This window comes from Rhinopithecus roxellana, chromosome 2, assembly GCF_007565055.1.
Source record: "Rhinopithecus roxellana isolate Shanxi Qingling chromosome 2, ASM756505v1, whole genome shotgun sequence".
Lineage (NCBI taxonomy): Eukaryota > Metazoa > Chordata > Mammalia > Primates > Cercopithecidae > Rhinopithecus > Rhinopithecus roxellana.
The window spans coordinates 98,454,529-98,477,554 of NC_044550.1; the positions used below are offsets into that span (position 1 = coordinate 98,454,529).

The window sequence follows — 23,026 nt, forward strand, 5'->3', positions numbered from 1 at the left end:
CTTACATTCACCCATCATTGTAATTTCAGAAATATATCATCAATGATTCATTCTTATATGTCTGTTTACATGTCAGTAAGTTTCATTAAACTTTTCCACCTGACCAAGACTCTGGATTTATTTACTTCAGCTTCCATGGCTTAAGTGTAGTTTGAAATTATCCAAAGTAAATAGAGTATTGTGTTCTAGTTCCAAACTATTTTATCAAAGTTAATCCAGGATCTAGTATGTTATCCATTTAATAAATTATACTTTGATATCCAATGAAATTGCACTATTTTGTTCAATTTTAAGCTAGTTTATATTATAATATATAAAATTTAGAAAGATATCAGCGTATCTGGATCACAGTTCTCATTACTATAAATTAAATATAATAAAATACACTGTCAATAAGTAGTATATTGTGAAGATACTTTAGTTTTATGTGGGATACTTGTGTGCATATACATTCAATTTGTTTTGCAAAGACCCTAGGTATGCATTAAAAATTAACAAGGCTAAATAAAAAATAATAGTTTACAGTAGAAAGAAAACAAAAATAGAGTAGCAAACTACATAAAGATGGTAATTCATAATAGCACAAACACAAATATAAGAATTGAACTAGAAAGTTGTATTTTTAAACAAAACATATGCATTCAAATAACCAATGGGCCCCAGAAACAGTAATGAACACTGCACTATGATAGGAAAGTTTGTATAACTCCCCTCACCTTAAAGCAGCGGTCCCCAACCTTTTTGGCACCAGGGACTGGTTCCTTGGAAAACCACCTGGCAATGGGTGGCAGTGGGAAAGTGGTACACAAGGACTGGGTGGGGGGATGGTTTCGGGATGAAATTGCTCCACCTCAGATCACCAGACATTCGTTAGATTCTCATAAGGACCGTGCAACCTAGATCCCTCAGATGTGCGTTCACAATATGGTTGATCTGACCGGAAGTGGAGCTCAGGCAGCAATGCTCGCTGGCCCACCACTCACCTCCTGCTCTGTGGCCCAGCTTCTAAGAGACCATGGGCTGGGCTGGTGATGGTATGTGGCCCGGAAGTTGGGGACCCCTGCCTTAAAGGAATGAGACTAATACAATTACAAGCAAAACCAAATTAAATTAAATAACTTACAAAAAAAATAGTGCAGGTAACTTCTCCATTTTCCTCAGTTTTTCAACTAGAAGCGGAAACATCGTGATCATGTTTTCTGGACTCAAATCTGCTTCAGGACTAAGATTCTGAAGTACCATTCTGGCCTATAGCAGTGAATACAAAACAATTTTAAGTTCTGCATGAGAAAGAAAGTACTGCTTTTTGCTAAAGTATTTTCTTAGTTGTCTAATGTATGTTTCTGGGTTTTTTAAAATAGTCCTATGAAAGTACATTATAAAATTAGGCAAAGAACCATCAAAGAAACATACAAATCAATACACCAGAGAACAAAAAATTGGCAGTGATATACACACACACACACATATGCAATTTAACCTGCAATTTTTAAGGCGATACAAATCAGGAATAGAAGGATTTTTCAGCAAATAATGCTGGTTTCACTATGACAGGAGGGCAAGTGTGAATCAGTTTCTACATTATGTCAAAAAATCACATCCAAATATATTTTCAAGGTTTGTAAATGACAAAATAGCTAGAAGAAAATGTAACTCAATTATATTATGTTTTTGAATGGGAGTAGATTAACGTATTACAGAAAAAAAAAATCCAATGAGAAAAGTCTAATATATGTCATTCCTCAATCTGTGCCAATAAATCAAATTTCAAAATATGAATACCATCAACTTATTAAAATAAATATCTGTAACTTATATAATTCCAGGAAAAGTTTCAATACCCAAATAGTTCCTACAACTTGAAATAATAATAAGAAAAGAACAGTAAACTCCAAGTCAAAAAAGAAAGAGGAGTAAAACATTCTTCTCAGAAACTATTACTGTGAGTTCAGTCTCTCTACTGTTAAAGTATTAATAATATCATCTCTTTGGATAGAGAACCTTCTGTTCTTATCTGCTATGCCATTTAGAAGAAACCAATATCCTTTGGCACACGGTTCAGAAGACACTGAGGATAAGACAAAGACCAGTTTACTTGCTCTTTTTATTCTATCTCAGAATCACTAGACTTCATGTTCAACTTAGAATTTTAAAATAAAAATTGAGGATTAAAAAAATCAGAAAATAGTATTAACTGAATGATATAACTCAAGAAAACAATGTAAATATAGTTTGGCCAAAAAGTATATGAAAATTACCTCCTCTATGTTGCCATTTTTAATCCAACTTGTTAATTCTGACTTTAGACTCTCTTCATATTTTCTAGCATCCATCTTTTTAATGACTAATTTATTGTTAAAATGAATGAAGTTTTCTGGGCACAGTTCCTTGAAAACAAATATTACAAAATTGGGTACAATCATTCAAGAGAATCCAAAAGTATTTATCAATTATATACCTCTTTAACAGCCTTACAAGTTTCTTGAGCGTAGACATGGTTAAACTTTTTATCTCCACATGGCTTCTAATGCATAACATTACTAGGATGGATGAGCTCTTCAGAAGAGAGGATACAAAGCAAAACAAAGTTGAAGATAAAAATAAATGGCAATTGGGACTTAGAAGGGAAGCAAGTGTAATAAAAAGAAATATGAATCTAAGATGTAAAAAGATTGAAATATAATAGTGTTTGAGAATTTGAAAAGATTAAAAAAAAGAAATATTCTCAGGAATTAAAATAAAATACAAATTAAAACCCATTAAAAAACAAACAGATAATGTTAGAAATATGAGAAGAAGCACTTTTATTTTAGGAAGAGTCAACTAATAATTTTAAAAGATTAGATGCAAGTGATTAGAAAGGGTGAGAGTTTGTCAATGTTATCATCCTCTATAATAGGATTAATTAAATCATTATTATTTACCTGGGCCCGGGGCCAACTTTTCCAAATTTGAAACATGGCGTCATATAGCTGGATACTTTCTCGAGGTGAAAGGGTAAGATCAGGAGGGAATCCATACCTTTCAATCTATTTAAAATAAAATTAAAATTCTTACTCTTTATTTTATTTTATGTCTTATCCTTTGCCTCTCAGTCACTATCATAACCCAAAGACACTGAAAGGCAAAAAACTAAAATGTTCAAATGCTGATAGGTCCTAAAGGCTAACAAAATACTATCTACACAGGTCACTGAATCACTAAAGAGGGAAAAAAGCCAAAAGCCCACCAAAAATGTTTAATATTACTTCCAAGATCTTTTCATTGTGCTAATTTTCTATGAAATGACTTCATAATTGAAATCAGAGCAATGGGAAGCTGAAAGGTTTGTGGACTCAGTTTAGACAATATATAACCTCTACCTTACAGCTAACACCAAAATTGATGTAATTAAGAATGTGATTCTTTAAGTGTACCAAGCCAGGCTAAAATGGGAAAATCTTATTTGCTTACGTTTCAAGATAAGAACTAGGTCAACTTCAAGATAAAGGCTCTCAAACCACCTTCGAGACTCCAAGAAACTTCTCCCAAAGGTCACTGACAGGTCTGCTCTAAGTCTTCTTAATAATGTACGCCATTCATTTTTTCCACAAATGTTTTTAAGTGGAAATAAAAAATTCCTGTTCTCAAAAAGTTTCACTGTAGTACTTTCTACTGGTTTCAATCACTAGTGCTACAAATCATTTGCATGTAAAAACATACTCTCTGAGATGTTAATAGGAATGTAGTACAGACTGAATGTTTGTCTTCCCCCAAAACTTACACATTGAAACCAAATCCCCAATGTGATGGTATCTGGAGGCAAATCCTTTGGGAAATGATTAGGTCATGAAGGAAGAACCCTCATGAATGGGATTAATGCTGTTACAAAAGAGACCACAGAGTCTCCCCTGTCCCTTCTGCCATGTGAGGGCACAGCAAGAAGACAGCTATCTATGAACCAGAAAGCAGGCCCTCACAAGACACCAAATCTCCCAGTGCCTAGACCTTGGACTTCCCAGCCTCCAGAATTCTGAAAAATAAATCTTTGTTTCTAAAGCCTCTCAATTTGTGATATTTTTGTCATAGAAGCCTATTGAATGGGCTAAGACAGTATTCTTCAAAAAAGAAAAAGGAGGGAGAAATGATATGTATTGTATCAAATAGGATTCTTTGGGGTTTCTCACTGGAAATGTTAAATCTCAAAGAAGTAAATATAGCATGCAAATTTATCCAAAATAATTTGACAATAGGGCACTTGTTTTCGTAAATAGCTATTAATAGGTTTTAAAATTCAGGTTTCAAATTTCAAGGCTAAAAAAGCCACTCCAAACACAACACAGTTGAAATAAACTGGAGATGAAGTTTGGTAGAATGGAAAGTACAGGAGAGTTTGATTCAGAAGATCTGGTTCTAATTGCACCTATAAATGCTGGTTCCTCATCCATAATACAGGAATGAAAATACAATATATTTACTTCCACCCTAAAGACTGCAGTGAGAGCAAACAAAATCAACATATGTTCTTCAAACCTTTAAAACTATAGAACATAAAACAATTCCCGGAATCATCATTTAACATCTCAGTTGGAGCACTGAAAATAGCTAAATGCTAAGGACTATATTATGTCAACATACTAAATAGAACAAAACACCTATTATTTTGTAATGTTGGCATCTTGCTCTCTTGTTAGGTATTACTTGAAAGTGGTTACTTACTCTACCTAACTAAAATAAAAACATACAATAAATCTAAGATTTATTATAATGTTAAAATATAAATCTTCTGTTTTTGGTTGCTAGAATGCTTATGAGTTCTTAAGTCTCTTAGCCTTTTAGACGTCTGAGTTTCCTCATTTCTAAAATGAAGGATAATTCTGCCTGTGACATAGATTTTTTTATGAGAATTATATTAGATAACATATGTAACAGGCCTAGTAAAATGCCTGGCATATGATTAATGACACAGCCATCAATATGATTGATTAATTATCCCTTATAGTTCTTAATTTTTTAAATCAGTTTAACAGTCCTATGCCTAAATACTGGGGATCCAATTCAGTTGTTCTCCACTACATAGTGACTAATGATCCTGCAAAAGTTGAGTGAGTCTAGGCAGAAAATGAAGAGAAATAAAAGGTCATAGATTTGTACCATTCTTTATTTATAAACACAATAGTATTATACCATGGTGCTATTTTTGTAAACCACATTGTCCCTAATGTCATAGGTGAGGGTAGGCATTGATCTATGCTGAGCAGAAAGAGACAGATAGCAGTTCTTTCAAGGACTTCCTGGGGCTGATAGCTCTCCAGGAGTCAGCAGCTGTTCCTGTGTGGCATGAAAATTGGGCCAAAGGCCAAATACACTGTCCTTAGCCAGAAACAAGCCATGTATGGATTGAAGGCGATCCCTCACCATGGTTGGATTCAGACCAGCTCACTCATCCTGCCCCACTCCTGAAATCATTTTTATACTACAACTATAGAGGAAAGGACCCAGGTGGATGGCCCTTTTATGTTGCCACAGTTTATTATGTTTTTTCTTGCCACTCCATTTTTTTCATATTAATCTGAAATGGACTACACAAGACCAGAAATTATTTACTCAGTTGAAAGGCCTCCTTGGTTTTTATCACTGCTACTTTAGGATATGTCCTATATAAACACATGCTATACACACAGCTGTCAAAATAGACTTACTAATACCTAAGTCTTTATGTTTATCCTGCATTCCTGCCACAAAAGTCTAGACATCCTAAGAAGACTCATACAACAGCTTGACCTTTGCAGAAGTCATCTGGGGTCACAGCACACTGTAGCAGTTCTATTGCTTTCCAGTTACTCCATTAATAGCTACTGAAAATAGAGGAAAGGCACTTGGACCAAAATGACAATTTCAGCAAGTACTCCAAATCACTACATGCATTGCTGCTTAAAGATAACCTGCCTTGAACCATCCTACACAGAATAATTTTTAAATACTATACTGTTTTTAAAATGCGAGGTAATGATGAAAATGGCAGATAACTCCTGGATATCATAAAGGAAAGAAGGGAGGGAAGGAGGGAAGGAGGGAGGGAGGGAGGGAGGGAGGGAAGGAGGGAAGGGAAGGGAAGGGAAAGGAAGGGAAAAAAAAAACATAGAATAAGGTGCCTTTTATTTTTACATGTGGGTTATCATCCATATTCTATGTTTGGGGTATGAGTTAAGTCACAAGAATATTGTCCATATTTTAGGTTTATTTAGAATTTGGATTGGGCCATTGTCACAGAAGAGATAAGTTTCCAAAACAAAATTCTATTAGAAAATTACCATCAGCCAGCTTGCTTTTAGAAGCCAACTTGTTGGAGATTGCATCATGACCCCACCATTTACTTAATGAAAGAACACTGAGTTAGTTAAGTTCTCTATGCCTCACTTTCCTCATTGTAAAGTGGGACTAGTATTAAGACATCTATCATAAGATTGTTGTCATGGTTAAGAGAGTTTAAAAATGTAGAATTTTTAGAACACGGAGTAAGTGTTCAATTTAGGTTGGCTGTTCTTATTGAACATACACGTAGTACCTTTTATATACATAGCAGTTTGTTAGGAAACGAAGGACATAAAATTTATCTTCAAAGAGTTATTCTAGTAAGTAAGACTATATGCATGTAAACGACTTAAGCAGTAACCTCATCATGACTGGTGTCATATTAGAAACACAGACAAGGTATTATGGAGAGAAGAAAGATTACATCTAGCTAAGAAAGTTAGAGAAGAATTTGGAAAAGGTTTCACATTAGAAGAATTATGGAAGATGAACAGGATCTGAACAACTGGTAGTTGGCATCTGGGTTGAAATATTCCAAGAGCAATACATAGCATGAGGGCTGCCAGGTAAGATATCCCTAGTGGATGAATGGAAAGGACGTTGGGGCCAGGTCATAGACGACCTCGGCTGTCAAGCTAAGGAGGTATGCATTTAGCTTTTTCCAAAAGAAAGCCAAAAGAGACTTGGAAAGATCAAAATTATCTTTAAAGAAAGTTGAGAGTTATGTTTGATTATATTCATGTCAAATTATGTTGACTTTTGTGCTCTAAAAATTTTACATATTTTACCTTCTTTAATCATCACAACAGTCTTATGATGGATGTCCTATTATGTTTAATATGACAGAATTTGGAATATATTTAAGGTTTTAGAAGGAAGACAAAACTATTGACTAATCATCACTTTGAAAGCCAAAGGAAGTTTAAATGGGCCATTTATGGGAGTAGGATGAGACAGGAAGAGAACTGTGCAAGAAAAATTAAGAAATCTTTCCCCACTCACACCCTGGTGTCCCAGCTGAAATCCTCCTAAGACCTCCACCTTACTGGCTCACCACCAAAAAAGCATGTCATGATTGCTATGTTAGCAAGAATGTGTTTTATCTGATTTTTCTATGTACTAGGGATTGTCCACATATAATTGCATGGCTGCACTGTAAGAAGAATTAGTGTCAGAGGGGTAGACAGACATGGGTGCTGAGAAGAAGAAAAATTGGCAAAGAAAACATCTGAGAATAAATAAAATTAGCTACAAATTCAGGTCAAATTTGTAGTGGTTTTTAATCTTTGTGTATTCAGGCATTGTTGAAGAACCAATGAGAATTAGAAAGAATACTCTTGTTATTTTTTAAATTAAGGTTAAAGTATCAGTTTCTGTAATTCTGTAATTCTATAATTCTGATAAATATCAATTAGGCAGCATTTATTTATAATATATACAAATATTTTATATTACTCAGAACAAATATGGCTAAAATACTACTTACATGATCTGTGGTTAGTGCAGCACATGGGTGAAAATGATCAAAATGAATGTCATCATGTTTTATTGAACACACATGCTTCTCTAGATCATTGTACCTCTCTCCATAGAGCACTAAAAATGAAGAACAAGAATTTCCACATCAATGGAAATGTAATCACTGAAATAAATTTAAAGTAAAAGGCATCAAGATCAAGATAATGGTAGATTTTTAAAAAATAAAGTAAAAGGCACACTTTATAGAAATATATCAAACATACCAAGTCTAACTTTATATGACTGTTTTACTTGCAGGTAGTCTTTGGGAAAGCCGGCATGATGACCCACATGTCTTTTAGAAGCAGTATTATTTTCAATTATTTTGTCTTCTTGTTTCCAGTACCATTTTACCAATTGTAGCCACCTTAAAAAATAAATGTACATATTATTTAGGCAGAACATGGAACTACTTTCTGTGAAATTAAGTAGTTTAAGTAAAGACAGTTTCATGTTCCTTATAAATTAATACTTGGGGGAATAGACTCAGAAGCCAGACTACTTGAAATTAAATCCCAACCTTCTTACTAATAGCTGTGTCTCCTGGTTGAATAATTTCATCTTTCTGTACCTACTTTTCCATATTTTAAAATGGAAATATGGTAGTAATATTAGAATTGTGACTATTTAATAGTAGTAATGGAAGTAAGCATAAATCATAAGGGTTGCTGGGCACTTAAAATAAATTACTACATGTAAAGCACTTAGAACAGTACTGGGCACATAGGAGGTATTACAGGGTTGTTATCAGTAAATAAGTAAATATTGTAAAGTAAAAAAAAAAATTACTAGTAGTAGGCAAAAATCAAGCCCAATGACAAGATAAAATTGGGCTTTCAACTAATAAGAATTTGCTATCTTTCTAAATATCTCAAAGAAGTGGGAAAATGGACCACAGGACCCATGGTTGAGTGTGTTATTATATCATTTTATTTTTTATTTACTGGTGAAGGACAAAAAAAGAAACAAAAATATATCTTTTCTGATGAACAATTTTCAGGATGGGGGAAATTTCCTACTCAATTGCAGATCTGGGTGGGGAAGTCCTTGATTTTTCTGTATAGAGGGTGGCTTTCCTCAGCAATGGCCAGGAGGTGAGAGAGATGCAGTTTCTTGAAGATCCAGAAATAAACTATTAAATTCACTAGAAAATTATGAAACTCCTCAGAACCCATTGAGAAATTATGAAATTCAAACATTCAAAATAGACAAACACTCTGTCCAAATTGAACTTAATGCCTACTCAGTGAGATGTTCAGGATTACTTATAGTAGCTGAAAGAGCCAAAAAGGGACATCGGATCATGACAAGGAGATGTTCCCAGATTTCTGCTCCAATTTCTCCACCAAGACAATGAACCTATTAAAGAAAAAAAAAAAATCTCAACTGAAAAGTTGATTTAAAAATAGCAAATGAAAGTAAGACATGGAGTCTTGAAATTGTCATGCCTGCCTTCCCATCACCTTTAAGTGACCATGCCAAGTTTAAAGAAATATTAAAAATCCCCACAACCAATTCACCAACAATTCTGCTTTACTTTACTTTCAAAAATTTCTTTCAACTCAATGCATTTCTCTTCATGTCTACCGCCAACCTAGCTACTCTCACATCTCAGCAGCGCTACCACAATATCCACTTGATTACTATACTAGCCTCCCTATCTGCCCTTAAATTCTTCACATCACAGCCAAAATAAAAATGCTGGCCGGGTGCAGTGGCTCATGCCTGCAATCCCAGCACTTTGAGAGGCCGAGGCGGGCAGATCACGAGGTCAGGAGATTGAGACCATGCTGGCTAACATGTTGAAACCCCATCTCTACTAAAAATACAAAAAAATTAGCCGGGCATGGTGGGGGGTGCCTGTAGTCCCAGCTACTCCGGAGGCTGAGGCAGGAGAATGGCGCGAACCCTGGAGGCGGAACTTGCAGTGAGCTGAGATGACACCACTGCGCTCCTGCCTGGGCAACAGAGTGAGACTCTGTCTCAAAAACAAAAAAAAAAAGTTTAAAAAGATAAACTATATCAAGTCATGTCACTAAATAAATTGCTTTAATATCTTCCCTTTGCATGTGAAAAAAAATATAAACTCCTTAATGGGATGTATAACGTCTGGCATCATTTGGCCACCGCTGCCTCTCTGGCTTTATTTCAATCCATTGTCTCCACCTTTACTATGGTCCAGAAAGAATGACCTTTTCTTTGTTCCTTGAACTCACCCTTCCTACCCAAGAGCTTTCACGTATATTATTCCCTCTGCTTAAATTACTCTTACCCTCTCTTATTCACACGGTAGAGTTCAGCTCAATGCCACTCCATAAAACAGACTTTTCTGACCACCTATTCCAGAGTTGCCTCCTCCTGACACCCTACCATGACTGCAGTCATGGCAAGCTGCTCTCTCCCTTCACAGTTTGTACCAATGTGAGCTGGCATCATCATTTGTGAGCTCACTTGTTTATTTCCTCTTTCTTGATTAAACTGCTGTCAGCTCCAGTGTCTAATAGATAAAGCATTAAGTAAACTGTAACCTTAGACCTGAATATTCTATTCCTAGCCACTGACACAAAACCTAACACTGAGCACGCACTCCTTAAATATCTGCTGAGTAAATGAATGGATGAGCAAATCAAACTAGATCTAGAAAAGAGTCTCAGTTGTGGTCTTCATTTAACAGATTAAAGTATGACACCTGGCAAGCAACTGGAAAAGACTTACTATCAAAGTCAAATTATCTATCTATTAGAATACGCATACCCACTGCCCATTTGGGCTCGTCCTGGTGAGATAAAATACCACTCCATCAAATATTGACCTTATGCCTTGCCCTAGATAGCACTTTTCCCTGATTCTGCCAGTAGACGTTAGCCTTTAAAACCTTTCGGTTTTATCCCTTACACAAAATTCGAAAAACTGAAATAGCCAAAGTCGTATCATCATATCACTTCAGAGTTTTGAGATGAGATTTTAATTCAAAGTTCTAGATTGCACAGACAAAGTTGTTGGATTTTTGAAAACAATAATATTCAAGACCTTCATGATGAAATATGAGATTAACCAAAAGTAAATGTAATAAATCAGTATCAAACAAATCCAAAGCACAGCCTGTTTGGTAGTTCCAAGTTTATAGCAAGGAAAAGGTAAGTTACAGAGATTTGTTAAACTTTTCCCCTTTGAATGTAAAATTCCACAGAGCCAAAGAATGCATCTTCCTATCGTGTTTTAAATCTCTTTTAATAAATATTCCCCCTTTTTTTCTTTCTTTCCTTTTTTTTTTTTTTTTTTTTTTTTTGAGATGGAGTTTCACTCTGGTACCCAGGCTGGAGTGCAGTGGCTCACTGCAACCTCCACCTCCCAGGTTCAAGAGGTTCTCCTGCCTCAGCCTCCTGAGTAGCTGAGATGATAGGCACCTGACACCACTCCCAGCTAATTTTTGTATTTTTAGTAGAGATGGGGTTTCACCATGTTGGCCAGGCTGGCTTCAAACTCCTGACCTCAGGCAATCCGCCCGCCTCGGCTTCCCACAGTGCTGGGATTACAGGTGTGAGCCACTGCACCTGACCAATAAACATTTCTAATAATGCTGCAATATAGCTTTGCAAAGTATCTTCCATTTGCCCCAATAAATCGCTATAAATCTACATTGTTTTTTATCCTGCTGTCTCTTCCCAGGGAAGCTGACCTATAGGCACTTCGTCAAAAGGACTCTTATGATTTCTGGTTCCACTGGGTTTGGCCTATGGAGGGCCTTGGCCACAGATCAGAAGAAGCAGGGAGACTGAGACTGAGGTCATTTTTCCATTGGCTCCTTTCTTGCAAAGCTACCTTGAATCAGCTATGTTCCTTACAATGTGGTCAACTCAATTGGAATCTCGTTTTGAGTTTCCATAAATGCTTCCACGTCTTGCTCCTTTAAGCCTAGGGGTAAACTACTAGCTCTAGATTACTGCACTAACCCTTATGGATTCCCTCACATACACCTTTGAAAAATACCCTTCTTGAATTATTGTATTTCAAGAGTGTCATTTAATTTTCTCTTGGGATCATGACTGATAAAACTTATGTAACTGACATCATTGTTAGAGCCAAAAATTATTTACTTTAGAGGTCAAAGATTGGATTGAAATCTCTGTCCAGGGGAACTTGTACCAGAATGGTTGAATTCTATTTTCCCTGAAACAGTTGTCAGTGAAAGATTCCACTCCCATACAGAACTCTGTAGGGTGCATCATTTTACCCTATTGAGTCACAACACGAAAAGGGAGCCAAAAAACTGGAATTCCCAGGAAAAATCACTCACGAAAAAAAAAAAAAGGGAGGCCTTCTCAATCTGAACTCCATCCAAGGGGATAGATGTCCTGAAATACCAACTATCTTCATTGCTATGCAAACGTGCACTAGGAAATTAAGCAAAGAAAGAACACCAAACCTACCTCATCAAATATAACATATCTGATCTTTTTCACCCAGTTTTGGCGATGAGGAGCAAGCAGCAGAATTTCAAAGCAGGCAGGCACTGTAATAAGTACCTACAAAGAATAATATTGTGTGAAGTAACATTTTGAGCACTTACTATGTGTAGACATAGTTACAAGAATATGTAAGATAGACTTATGAGTCCTGAATGTATCTGCTGATAATTGGCATATAACATTGCTTCTGAGAATTCAGGGTTTCATCAAAACTGTGCCATATTCATTGGAACCATATTAAACTGAAATTTTGGTAGGTTAAAAATGGTAGAAAATCAGATTTGAAGTTTACATCCTTGTTTATGAGCATTCAGAGTTTAAAAAATAGAAACTATTCATTGTCACAAGTTTGATTCTTTAAAACCTGACACTGACATAGTTTGGATTGAAAGGTGTTATTAAGAATCAGCTAGTGTGAAAAGAGCAGGGAAGCAGGAATGAGCAGAGGAGGAAGCCTAACTGCAAGGCAGGCCTGATGGAGCCTCTGCCAAGCTAGCTTGGACTTCTGGAGTAAGGACTGCTGTTGTTCCACATCAAGTCACAGCAGCCTGCTGTTTATACTTCTACTTAGCTCAGTTGCAGGGTATAGACTGTGGAGGCAGAACTGGGGGAGTGGAGCTGATAGCTGGCATCTATCTTAACCACACTCCCCACATCAAATCCTTCTTTGAAAGGCAATCTGGGTAGAACATCTCCATGTCTACCATGCAATCTTCTACAATCATGTGTTCATTCTTATTTAGTCTTAATTGTTGATCTGTGAGTTCAGAGGGGAGAAAACTGTCTATGATTTAGCACCAGGTATACAATCCATAATACATTTTCTAAATCATGAGTATCCTTAATAGATACTTATGAAGATAAAGTAATTGATTTAAAATTGAGATTTTTTAGTTTTCTATAACATAGCATTTTCAGATCATTCTGAATCCCTTTACAAACCAAGACGATGCAATAAAACATAAATGAAATCAGAAATCCAAAGGTCAGTATCTTTAGAGAAAGATGAGTTCTAGTTCTCACTCTTTGAAATGTGACATTACATTTTCTCTAAAAGTATTTTGTCTTTCATAAATTCAAGGAAATTATTTTCACAAGCCTTGTGAAGATGCTGAATTTCTAGTCAAAGAGACACACAAGTACAGTTATATAATTTGATAACACATTTATTAATTAAAATACCCTACCTGACAGTTTAAGGCGTCATGACGATACTCCCTAGTGAAAACACCACAGAGAGCTTCACCACTTGGCAGATTTTTCGTAAAACGATTCTGAACAGTTGCTGCCACTTGATTAACAAGGGCCTGATTGACAAAGAAAAAGATCCATTAGCCACATAATAGAGAGAGGTGAAATATCAGAGGACAACAAGAACTGTTTAAAAGTGTGTCCTACTTTCAGTGCAGAAAGCTTACTAACCCCTTTCATCAACCCACCACTCTAAACACACTAACATATTCTCTTTGAGATAGTTGACTCAGCATACGAACCTCACTGATAAACCTCAACCTAAAGTAAAATGAAATTTAAAAAGTATTCATCAGAAGGAAAAACAGAAAATGTTGCTTATGCATCAGAAAAAAATTGTGTCTCCTATATTTGGTGACTTTCCCCTGATGTCTAAAGTTTGCATATGTATATGTTATTTTATATATATGTTTGTGTGTGTATATGTATATGTATGTTATTTTAGCTTCAGACACTGGAACTAGAAAACGCAGGTTAAAAAATAAAGTGAACTAGATCTACCATGTGACCACGTTCATCATTTTTGAAGAGTAGGTCAGGAATGAAAGAGAATATTACAGTCACTTGAGCACTACCTTTGTGGGAGCAACGTACACAACCACCCCGTCATCACTCTCCTTCAGCACTTTCTCCATGCAGTAGTAGGAGGCATAGGTTTTGCCTGAGGATGTTGGGGCAACAATCACTGCAGACTCATTCTTATCCACAACATCAAGGAGCTCTCGCTGCAAGGTGAAGAGTACCATTCGTGTCAAGAAAGTGAACCATATGTTACCAAAACAAAGACAGTATATTAATAGACTTCCAATATGATTTTCTGAACCTCAAAGGATCTATAGGTACATCTGAAGGTCTCATGCCATTCTCTCAGAAGAGATCATTTTTATGCTTTTGAACATCTGTAAGGTGGGTTTTATGTGTGAAAAATGGAGAGGATGTCGAACAAAATATCTTATTATTGAGAAAACATCTTGTAATTATTTGCTATTTAGTAAGTGCGGCTGAGAAACTAAGTTCTAAGAAAGAGACAATATGTATATTACTGATGGTGAAAAAAATAGCTGAGGAGAAGAAACATCAAATATTCTTAATTTTGCTACTGATCTTCTACTTTCTACATAGAAGAATGCCAGGATGAGAGAGCTCCACCCCTTCAGCCGAAGAATGTTGACTAGTCAAAGAATGATAATAAGTCTATGTAATAGGTAGAAGGTGGGAAAACAACTCAAAACCCCAACCGGTCCACTCCTGGCCACACCTCAGAGTGAAATAGGCATCAGAAAATTTACAATGTGAATGAAATTAATGGAGAGCATACTGTCTCTTGTCCTGCACTGAAGTAGGAACCGGTCTTCCTATTCATGAAAAGGCAGCATGCATTTTTTAACCTACCCCACCATCATAAGAAAGATTCTGAAGGGGGCAGTCTATTAGACTGAAGCTATAAAATTGCATTTCTGTAGGTAAACATGTTCAATTTATCAGCAAGTTTGTATGGTTCAATGCATGTAGAAATGCATCCTTTTCCTCTAAATTTTATATCCATCAATATTAATTTTATATACATTTTTAGAATAGCTACTATGGTGACGGATGCAATGTGTAAATATCTAAACAATTGTCCCTACTATTTATCCAGATTTCTCTATGCACATTTATATATTTACATATGAAATCCTATTGACACAGGGAAAACCTGGAGGCTGCTCCATAATGATACAGCTGGATGACACTGAGATAACATCAGAGCTAAACATATGAATCCATTAATGTACCTCCAAAGAAATGGTCTATATAATAAAAGAAAATCTCACTTTCTTTAAATGGGGAAAAAATGTCCACATTTGACATTTTAAATAACAAGGTATCTTTAAATGACATCAACAAGTTCATACCAAATATAATAAGTAGAGGCACAATAATGAGGAACCTCTGAGATCACATATAATAAAAAAAAAATACAGTAATTTTTGTTTCATTTGCAGTATTACCTGCCATGTGTCAGGAATAAAATCCTGGACCCTGGGATCTGGGTCTTTTCTCTCATCTCGTATCAAATAATGGCCCATGTATTGCAGTTGGAACCGAGCTGGCCCGATGCCAACTGAATATTTATTCCTTTTCTTCACTTTTACATCATTTTCTGCATCCTGCGTTATTTTAAAAGTCCATTTTGAAAATGACATTGAATTAGAATATCATTTAAATAAGTAAAACATTACTGAGCACTTTCTATGTGAAAAGCATTTTACCTCCTTTTAAATTTAAATTTTTTAAATCATTGTCTTAACTAGAAAAAATTAGTAGACATCAAGATTTTCAAATATATATCATGATATTTGTAGCTACAACCTGATATATTTAAAGACAATTGAATAATCACACTATAGTTTTGAGATGTTTTGCTAGAATTAAGTATACGGTTAGTTTTAAGGATCTGCAGAGATTATCTGGCATTTAATGTTTGTCCAGGTAAGCATTTGTACAAATTTTCTAATTATGCATTACTTCAAGATTGGGCAGTTGGATTACTACTAATAATAGTATTTTCAGTAAAAAAAAAAAAAATCTGGAAGAGATAACTATATTTGCAAAACACTTTATGTATAACTAGTAATTACCCTGTTGAAATTGAGCTATTCCGATAATATTACCTGAGTTGGATGTAAAGAATTTGCCAACTCATCAAATCCTAAATACTTAAGGCATCTGGCTATGAGTTGTCGATCATCTTCTTGTAAAATTTCTGAGTATTTTTCCATCAAGGAGTGGATCCTTTTCATCATTTGAACAGCTATACTTAAATCTTTCATGGTTTTACCTTGGTAAAGAATAAACAATAAAATTGTTATAAAGACCATCAAAAATAATTCATCTGATTACCCAAGGTTAATCGTCTAGATGGCTTCACTATCTTACTTGGCATTAGTGGAGGTTTTGGAGTAGAAAGGGCCAAATAAAGTAAAATTGAAGTTCAACTATCCACACTTCATCATCTCCGTGGATTACTGAGACACAGCCACATCAGTGTTGGGAAAAAATATATAGTTCATAATAGAAATAAGATCAAAGAAGCTCAAGTTTGTAAAAATTTAGGAAGAATAACAAATATTTTCTACATATTTTATTTTCATATTTGCTCTACTGTGTTCAAAGAAAAATATCTTTATGACTTGAAATATCTGGTTAAAACCTTGACAACATTTATTGAGTCCTATGGTTGACCACAGATAAGCATTTGGTATAATCATTGGAGGCCTTCAATTCAATCCACCTCTTCCAACTGTCACATTCTAGATGTTGCTAATCTCTCTCCAATGCTTTATATTCATACATATCCTTTTTGTTCCTCTGTTCTGCTAATTATTTCATACTTATTATGTCAGGATTTCTTCTAATCAATGATTTATATTTCACCTATTTAACAATATTAACTAACACCTACTGAATACAGTAAGAGGCTACAAAGGAAATGTAATACAGTCCATACTGATTGTTATGCACTGTTATTCTAAGTGAGCAGTTCACTTAGAAAAACAATGCATAACACTTGATCATTCCCAGTTAAGCAGCAGAAACAATAGGTGGGGGTGGGGGGGGGGGTCAGGGTGTTGGAGAGAACATGGAGGTCAGGTGTTAAATGGATCAAAGTGTGGAGATGGCTCAAAACTGACAGATCAACTAGGTTTGCTCAGAAGAGCTGTCAGTTTGGAGGTATTATGGAACAAGACCATTTCACTTGCTGTGAATTTACACATCTTGATGTGATCCCATTTCACCTGTATCTTCTTCTTTCTGCCTCTTCTTTTCTCTTTTACTACCTGTTATGGAAATTGTAAAGTAGAGCACATGGTATCCACAGCAGCTTTGGAAGAACTCAGTGTGCCAGGGAAGCATGAATACAGTGTTACCCAAAAAGGAAATGTTTACTCATTGGTCTCAAAGGTGAATGACAGATTCTTCCTGGGTGTCTCATCGTTTTTGTTGGTTCCTTTAACCATGTCCCCAACTTTATAAGTTGTTCTTTTTGCACCTGTCTTTGAAGGTGCTTATGAATGTGCTATATATTTGCCCTTTGGACCCTCTCTGAGATTTCATTACTCATTGATAAAATACAAAATTTTCCTTTTATTGGCAGTGTCAGGGATCTAAGCTAAACTGTGGTTCAAAATTATTAAATGAAAAATTCCAGAAATACATAATTCATATGTTTTTAAATTGCACACCATTTTGAGTTGTGTGATGAAATATCGCACCATCTCACTTCGTCCTGCTCAGGACATGAATCCTTCCTTTGTCCCCCATGTTCACACTGTAGATACCATGTTCCATTAGTTACTTAATAGCCACCTTGATGATCAGATTGACTGCACTGATGCCTCAGTGTTGGTGTTCAATAACCCTTCTTTATTAAAATGGCCCCAAACTGCAAAATAAGTGATGTTGGCAATTCAGATGTGCCAAAAAAGAAGCCATAAAGTGCTTTAAGTGAAAACATGAAAGTTCTTGACTTAATAAGTAAAGAAAAACTCACATGCTGAGGTTGCTAAGATCTACACTCAGAAACAATCTTTTATCCATTAAGTTGTGAAGAAGAAAAAAGAAATCTGTGCTATTTTTTCTGTTGCACCTCAAATGGCAAAAGTTTTGGCCACAGTATTTGATAAGTGCTTAGTTAAGATAGAAGGTGGAAGGCATAAATAGAAAATATTTTCCAGGTGATGGAAACATGTTGCACCTGAAAGCATTGAATCTGTATGAAGACTTCAGCAAGGCATCCTCCAAAACGAGTGACAATGACCCATTTTCTTCAAATATAGGATGGTTAAACAAATTTGGGAACAGGTTTCGACTGAAAAGTGTAAAAAATACTGAAGAGGGCCAGGCGCAGTGGCTCATGCTTATAATCCCAGCAATTTGAAAAGCCAAGGTGGGCGGATCATGAGGTCAAGAGATCGATGATACTGGCCAACATGCCAACATGGTGAAATCCTATCTCTAGTAAAAATACAAAAATTAGTTGGGCATGCTGGCGTGTGCATGTAGTTCCAGCTACTTGGGAGGCTGAGGCAGCAGAATCGCTTGAACCCAGGAGGCGGAGATTGCAGTGAGCCAAGATCGCGCCACTGCACTCCAGTCTGGTCCCGACAGAGCAAGGTTCCGTCTCAAAAACAAAACAAAACAAAACAAAAAACCACTGACTGAAGAGGCTCCATCTGCCAATGAAGAAGCTGGTGCCACATTTCTGGAAGAGTTGAAGAAGTTGGTTAGAAAGAAAGGATACCATCCAAAGCAAGGTTTTAATTGTGATGAAACCAGGCTCTTCTGCAAGAAGATGCCCAATAGAACCTACATTCTTAAAAGTCCAAAGGAGGCACCAAGACATAAAACATGGAAGGACAGATTAACACTGGTGCTAGGTGGCAATGCTGCAGTGCATATAATAAAGAGAGGCATAGCATGCAGAATGAAGAAGCCATACACTCTCAAACCCAAAAGCAAAAATTATCTGCTTGTGTTCTGGCAACATAATCAGAAAGTGTGAATGACAGTCAACATTTTTATGGAATGGTTCTACCAATGCTTCTTCCCAGAAGTGAAAAAATACTTGAAAGAGGAAAGCTTAGAATACTAGACAATGCACCTAGCCATCCCAAATCTGTTTTTGTTGAAAATGAAAATATTGAGATTGTATTTTTACCTCTAAATACAAACTCACTGCTTCAGTGCCTTGACTACAGCATCATTCAGTTTGTCAAAGCCACATACACCTGCCTGGTGTTTGATTACATTCAATCAGCAATTGATGCAGACCCTAATCTGGACATGATAAGGTGCTGGAAATTATTCACTATTGCTGATGCAATAACACTCTCCAAAGATGCAATGGATTAATTAAACCAAACAACTAGAAATGCCTGCTGGAAGAATGTATGGAGTGAAGTCCTGAGTGATTTTCAAGACTTCTTGGGGATCAATGGAGAAGTTAGGAAAATAATTCACGCAGCAAGACTAATTGATAGAGAGAGATTTGCCAACGTGTTTGATAAAGAAGTGAAACAACATATTGAAGTTCATTAGGAAATGTTAACAAATGAGGAAATGGAAGAACTTATTGAGTCATCTAGGGAGGAAGATGAAGAACCTGAAGCAGAACCTGAATTTGCTGAAGTGTTTCAAATTACATAGATATTAAAAGAAAAAATATGGAATACAATTCTCAGATGGAATACAGCATTAAAGTCACCCAAAAAATCACAAAAGAATTGCAACCTTCACAGAAACACTTTGATGAGTTAAAGAGTGACAACAGTGGCCGGGCACGATGGCTCATGCCTGTAATCCCAGCACTTTGGGAGGCCGTGGTGGGTGGATCGTAAAGTCAGGAGTTCAAGACCAGCCTGGCCAATATGGTGAAACCTCGTCTCTACTAAAAATACAAAAATTAGCTGGGCATGGTGGCATGCACCTGTAGTCCCAGCTACTCAAAAGGTTGAGGCAGAAGAATTGCTTGAACCCAGGAGGCGGAGGTTGCACTGAGCACAGATGGTGCCACTGTACTCCAGCCTGGGTGACAGAGTGAGACTCCATCCCCCCTCCAAAAAAAAAAAAAAAAAGTGACAACAGTTACTGCTAATGTTATTCTTCTAAAAGATTTCAGCAAAACTCTTTCAATCATGGAGGACCCCAATCATCAATATCGTCTGCTCCTAACATCAGTCATTCACTCCATCATGGCTTAATGACGCAAGGATCACCTGAAGCAGATGATCCTCCTTCTGTTGTATCATCAGAAGGTCAACAACAGCGTTCATCATTCACCTCACTTCACCTCATCATGTAGCCATTTTACCATCTCACATTCTCACAAGAAGAAAAGGGGTGAGTATAGTACAATAAGGTATTTTGAGGAAGAGAGACCATATTTACATAACTTTTATTATAGTATATTGTTGTAATTATTCTATCTTATTATTAGTTATTGTTGTTAATCTCTCACTGTACCTTTTTAGAAATTAAAGTTTATCATACGTATGTATGCATAGGACAAAACAGTATACATGGCATTTGGTACTATCCACAGTTTCAGGCAACCATTGTGGGTCTTAGAACATATTAAAGGTAATAACACATAAAATAAGATAGTGCAAGTAAGTCTTCTAATGTAAATTTCCAGTTAATAAATGGCAACTATCATCATTACATTTGTATTAATTCTCCAACTCACCGAAATAAGAAAACAGAATCACATACCTTCTTCACTTCGGCAATGTTCTTTCCAGGCTTTCAAGCAAGCAGTTAACCCCTACCATTTCAACCCGAAGTTTCACAGAGCTACTTTTACAGGACTTCAAAAAGTCTTCCAGGTTCTTTATTCCAGAGTGTAAATTCTCTTTCATTTGCTCTTCAACAGAAAATGACAAAGCATTCCACTTTTGCTCTTCCTTTTGTTCTTCCTTGGCAAATAACCTTTTCTTATTCTCTCTAGTAATTATTTCAGCCTTGGTCTCCTGCCCCAAAGGAAAAAAAAAGCATCTCTTAAAATAAGTTGAAAATATTCTAAGATAAGAGGTCATGAATGAGACAATATTAAGGGTGTATTGATGACTTTGACCATCATCCCATTTTGAGTAGATGTGAAAAAAATTTTTTTTTCTTTCAGAAATGAAGCCTGTGTTAATTTATAACTTACGACAATTTAATTTAGGGAGTATAAAGGCTCTCTGTAGATAATTTTCTAGATTTGTAAGTGGTGTGGTTTATTAATAAAAGAGTAAATGCTGCCAGGCATAGTGGTTGACATCTGTAATCCAGCACTTTGGGAGGCTGAGGCTGGCGGATCACCTGAAACCAGGAGTTTCAGACCAGCCTGGGCAACATGGTGAAACCTCTTATCTACTAAAAATACAAAAATTAGCTGGGCATGGTGGCAAACTCCTGTAGTCCCAGTTACTTGGGAGGCTGAGGCATGAGAATCCCTTGAACACGGGAGGCAGAGGTTGCCGTGAGCCGAGATTGGGCCACTGCACTCTAGCCTGGGCGATGGAGCAGGCCTCTGTCTCAGAAAAAAAAAAAAAAGAAGAAGAAGAAGAAGAGTTAATGTCACAAAATCAGAGACAAGAGGCCGCCTCTCTTTTCATGTCTCCATGCTATGATATCTGCTGCTCCCTCTGGAATCGCCTGTCCTCTTCCATTCTTCCCACATCACTTCCGTATTCTCTACTTGTTTAATATATTTCCTCCATGAAGATTTCCCTGACTCTCCCAAGTCTAAGTCATGTATTCTTCCTCTGCTCAGACATCTATTGAAGCACTCATTAGCACAAACTATAGTTGTAATTTCACTTGTCATTCCTCCTCTCTTAATTGAGATCCTGAGACAGGAATGTGCCTTTGTTGTCTGTATGTCTCAAGCACAAAGCATTTAGTCCATAATGTTTGATGAGTGAATAAGGAAAGAGGAAGAAGAGGAGTGGATAAGAGGAACAACACAAATACAATTGATTTTATCTTCCTCAATAAGCACTTCCAATTAACTTAAACATAGTATGGGCCCACTTTTACCATGCTTTTACCAACCTGACTCATTCATCTACAAAGACAAATTAGAGAACTGTTGTATTAGCAAGAGGATTCCAACACATCTTCCACTCTTCTTGTTAGTCACGAAATTAATCTGTAAATGCCTGCCTATAATGAAGTCAATTTTAGTTGTCATCACTCTCTAAATTAGAAACAAATCCTTCTAATCAATAATATTTGAGCTTTCCCAGTGTTTAGCCTTCCTAATTTGCTGTGTTGGGCCAATTTAGCATGGTTCTGTCTCAACAGTACAAGGGTTACCTTTGACCCTTTGCCATGTAGATTTTTCTATTTTCATACATTGTATTATGTGACAAGAATTTCTGCAAATTTACCATTTCATAACATCTCTCAAAACAACAACAACAAACATCACTGAAAAGCAGTAGCTTTTTGTTACCCATAAATAAAAAAGTAAATGTTCAATTAAATAGTCTCACTGACAATACAATTGGCTATAAAAATGAAAAGGAGGAGAGAAACAATGATCACATAGTTGGGCTCAGACAGGCTTCTCTTTGGCTCTTAAAACAAAAGATGGGACAGCCCAACTGCTTAAACTTTTGAAGCAGTTGAAGAATAGAGCCTTCATAGAACATCTGAGAACCTTTTAGAGTAATTTGTGATTATTTTTTGATGTTATCTTGAGTAAAAAATACAAGAGCTTTTTGGATAAGTTCTTGAACTGATGAACTATCTGTCTCTTGGAGTTCTGAAATGTCCACTGAAGGCTTGACAAAGAGATGCACATTTTCCTGATCTTGCCAAAATTTTCACAAAAGTAATTATTCAGAAGTGAGAATAAAAATATTTTTTGAGGTCTTTATATGTTTCATTCCTGATAACTTCACCATGTTTATTTCAATTTGTTAAGGTAGATATGTGACAAATGCCTTTATTTGTGATTGGTT

The 23,026-nt window shown here is 36.1% G+C and overlaps 1 protein-coding gene across 1 annotated transcript in view; it reads right to left on the reverse strand.

The window, feature by feature from the left end:
* Nucleotides 1-23,026, reverse strand: part of DDX60 (DExD/H-box helicase 60) — a 104,067-nt gene that overhangs the window by 44,161 nt on the left and 36,880 nt on the right. The window contains 13 exon segments of the mRNA XM_010384440.2: nucleotides 1,124-1,248; nucleotides 2,259-2,387; nucleotides 2,925-3,029; nucleotides 7,781-7,890; nucleotides 8,037-8,179; nucleotides 9,056-9,171; nucleotides 12,243-12,338; nucleotides 13,469-13,588; nucleotides 14,108-14,257; nucleotides 15,524-15,682; nucleotides 16,187-16,353; nucleotides 20,787-20,838; nucleotides 20,840-21,043. Of these exon segments, the coding sequence (XP_010382742.1) occupies nucleotides 1,124-1,248; nucleotides 2,259-2,387; nucleotides 2,925-3,029; nucleotides 7,781-7,890; nucleotides 8,037-8,179; nucleotides 9,056-9,171; nucleotides 12,243-12,338; nucleotides 13,469-13,588; nucleotides 14,108-14,257; nucleotides 15,524-15,682; nucleotides 16,187-16,353; nucleotides 20,787-20,838; nucleotides 20,840-21,043 (1,676 nt within the window).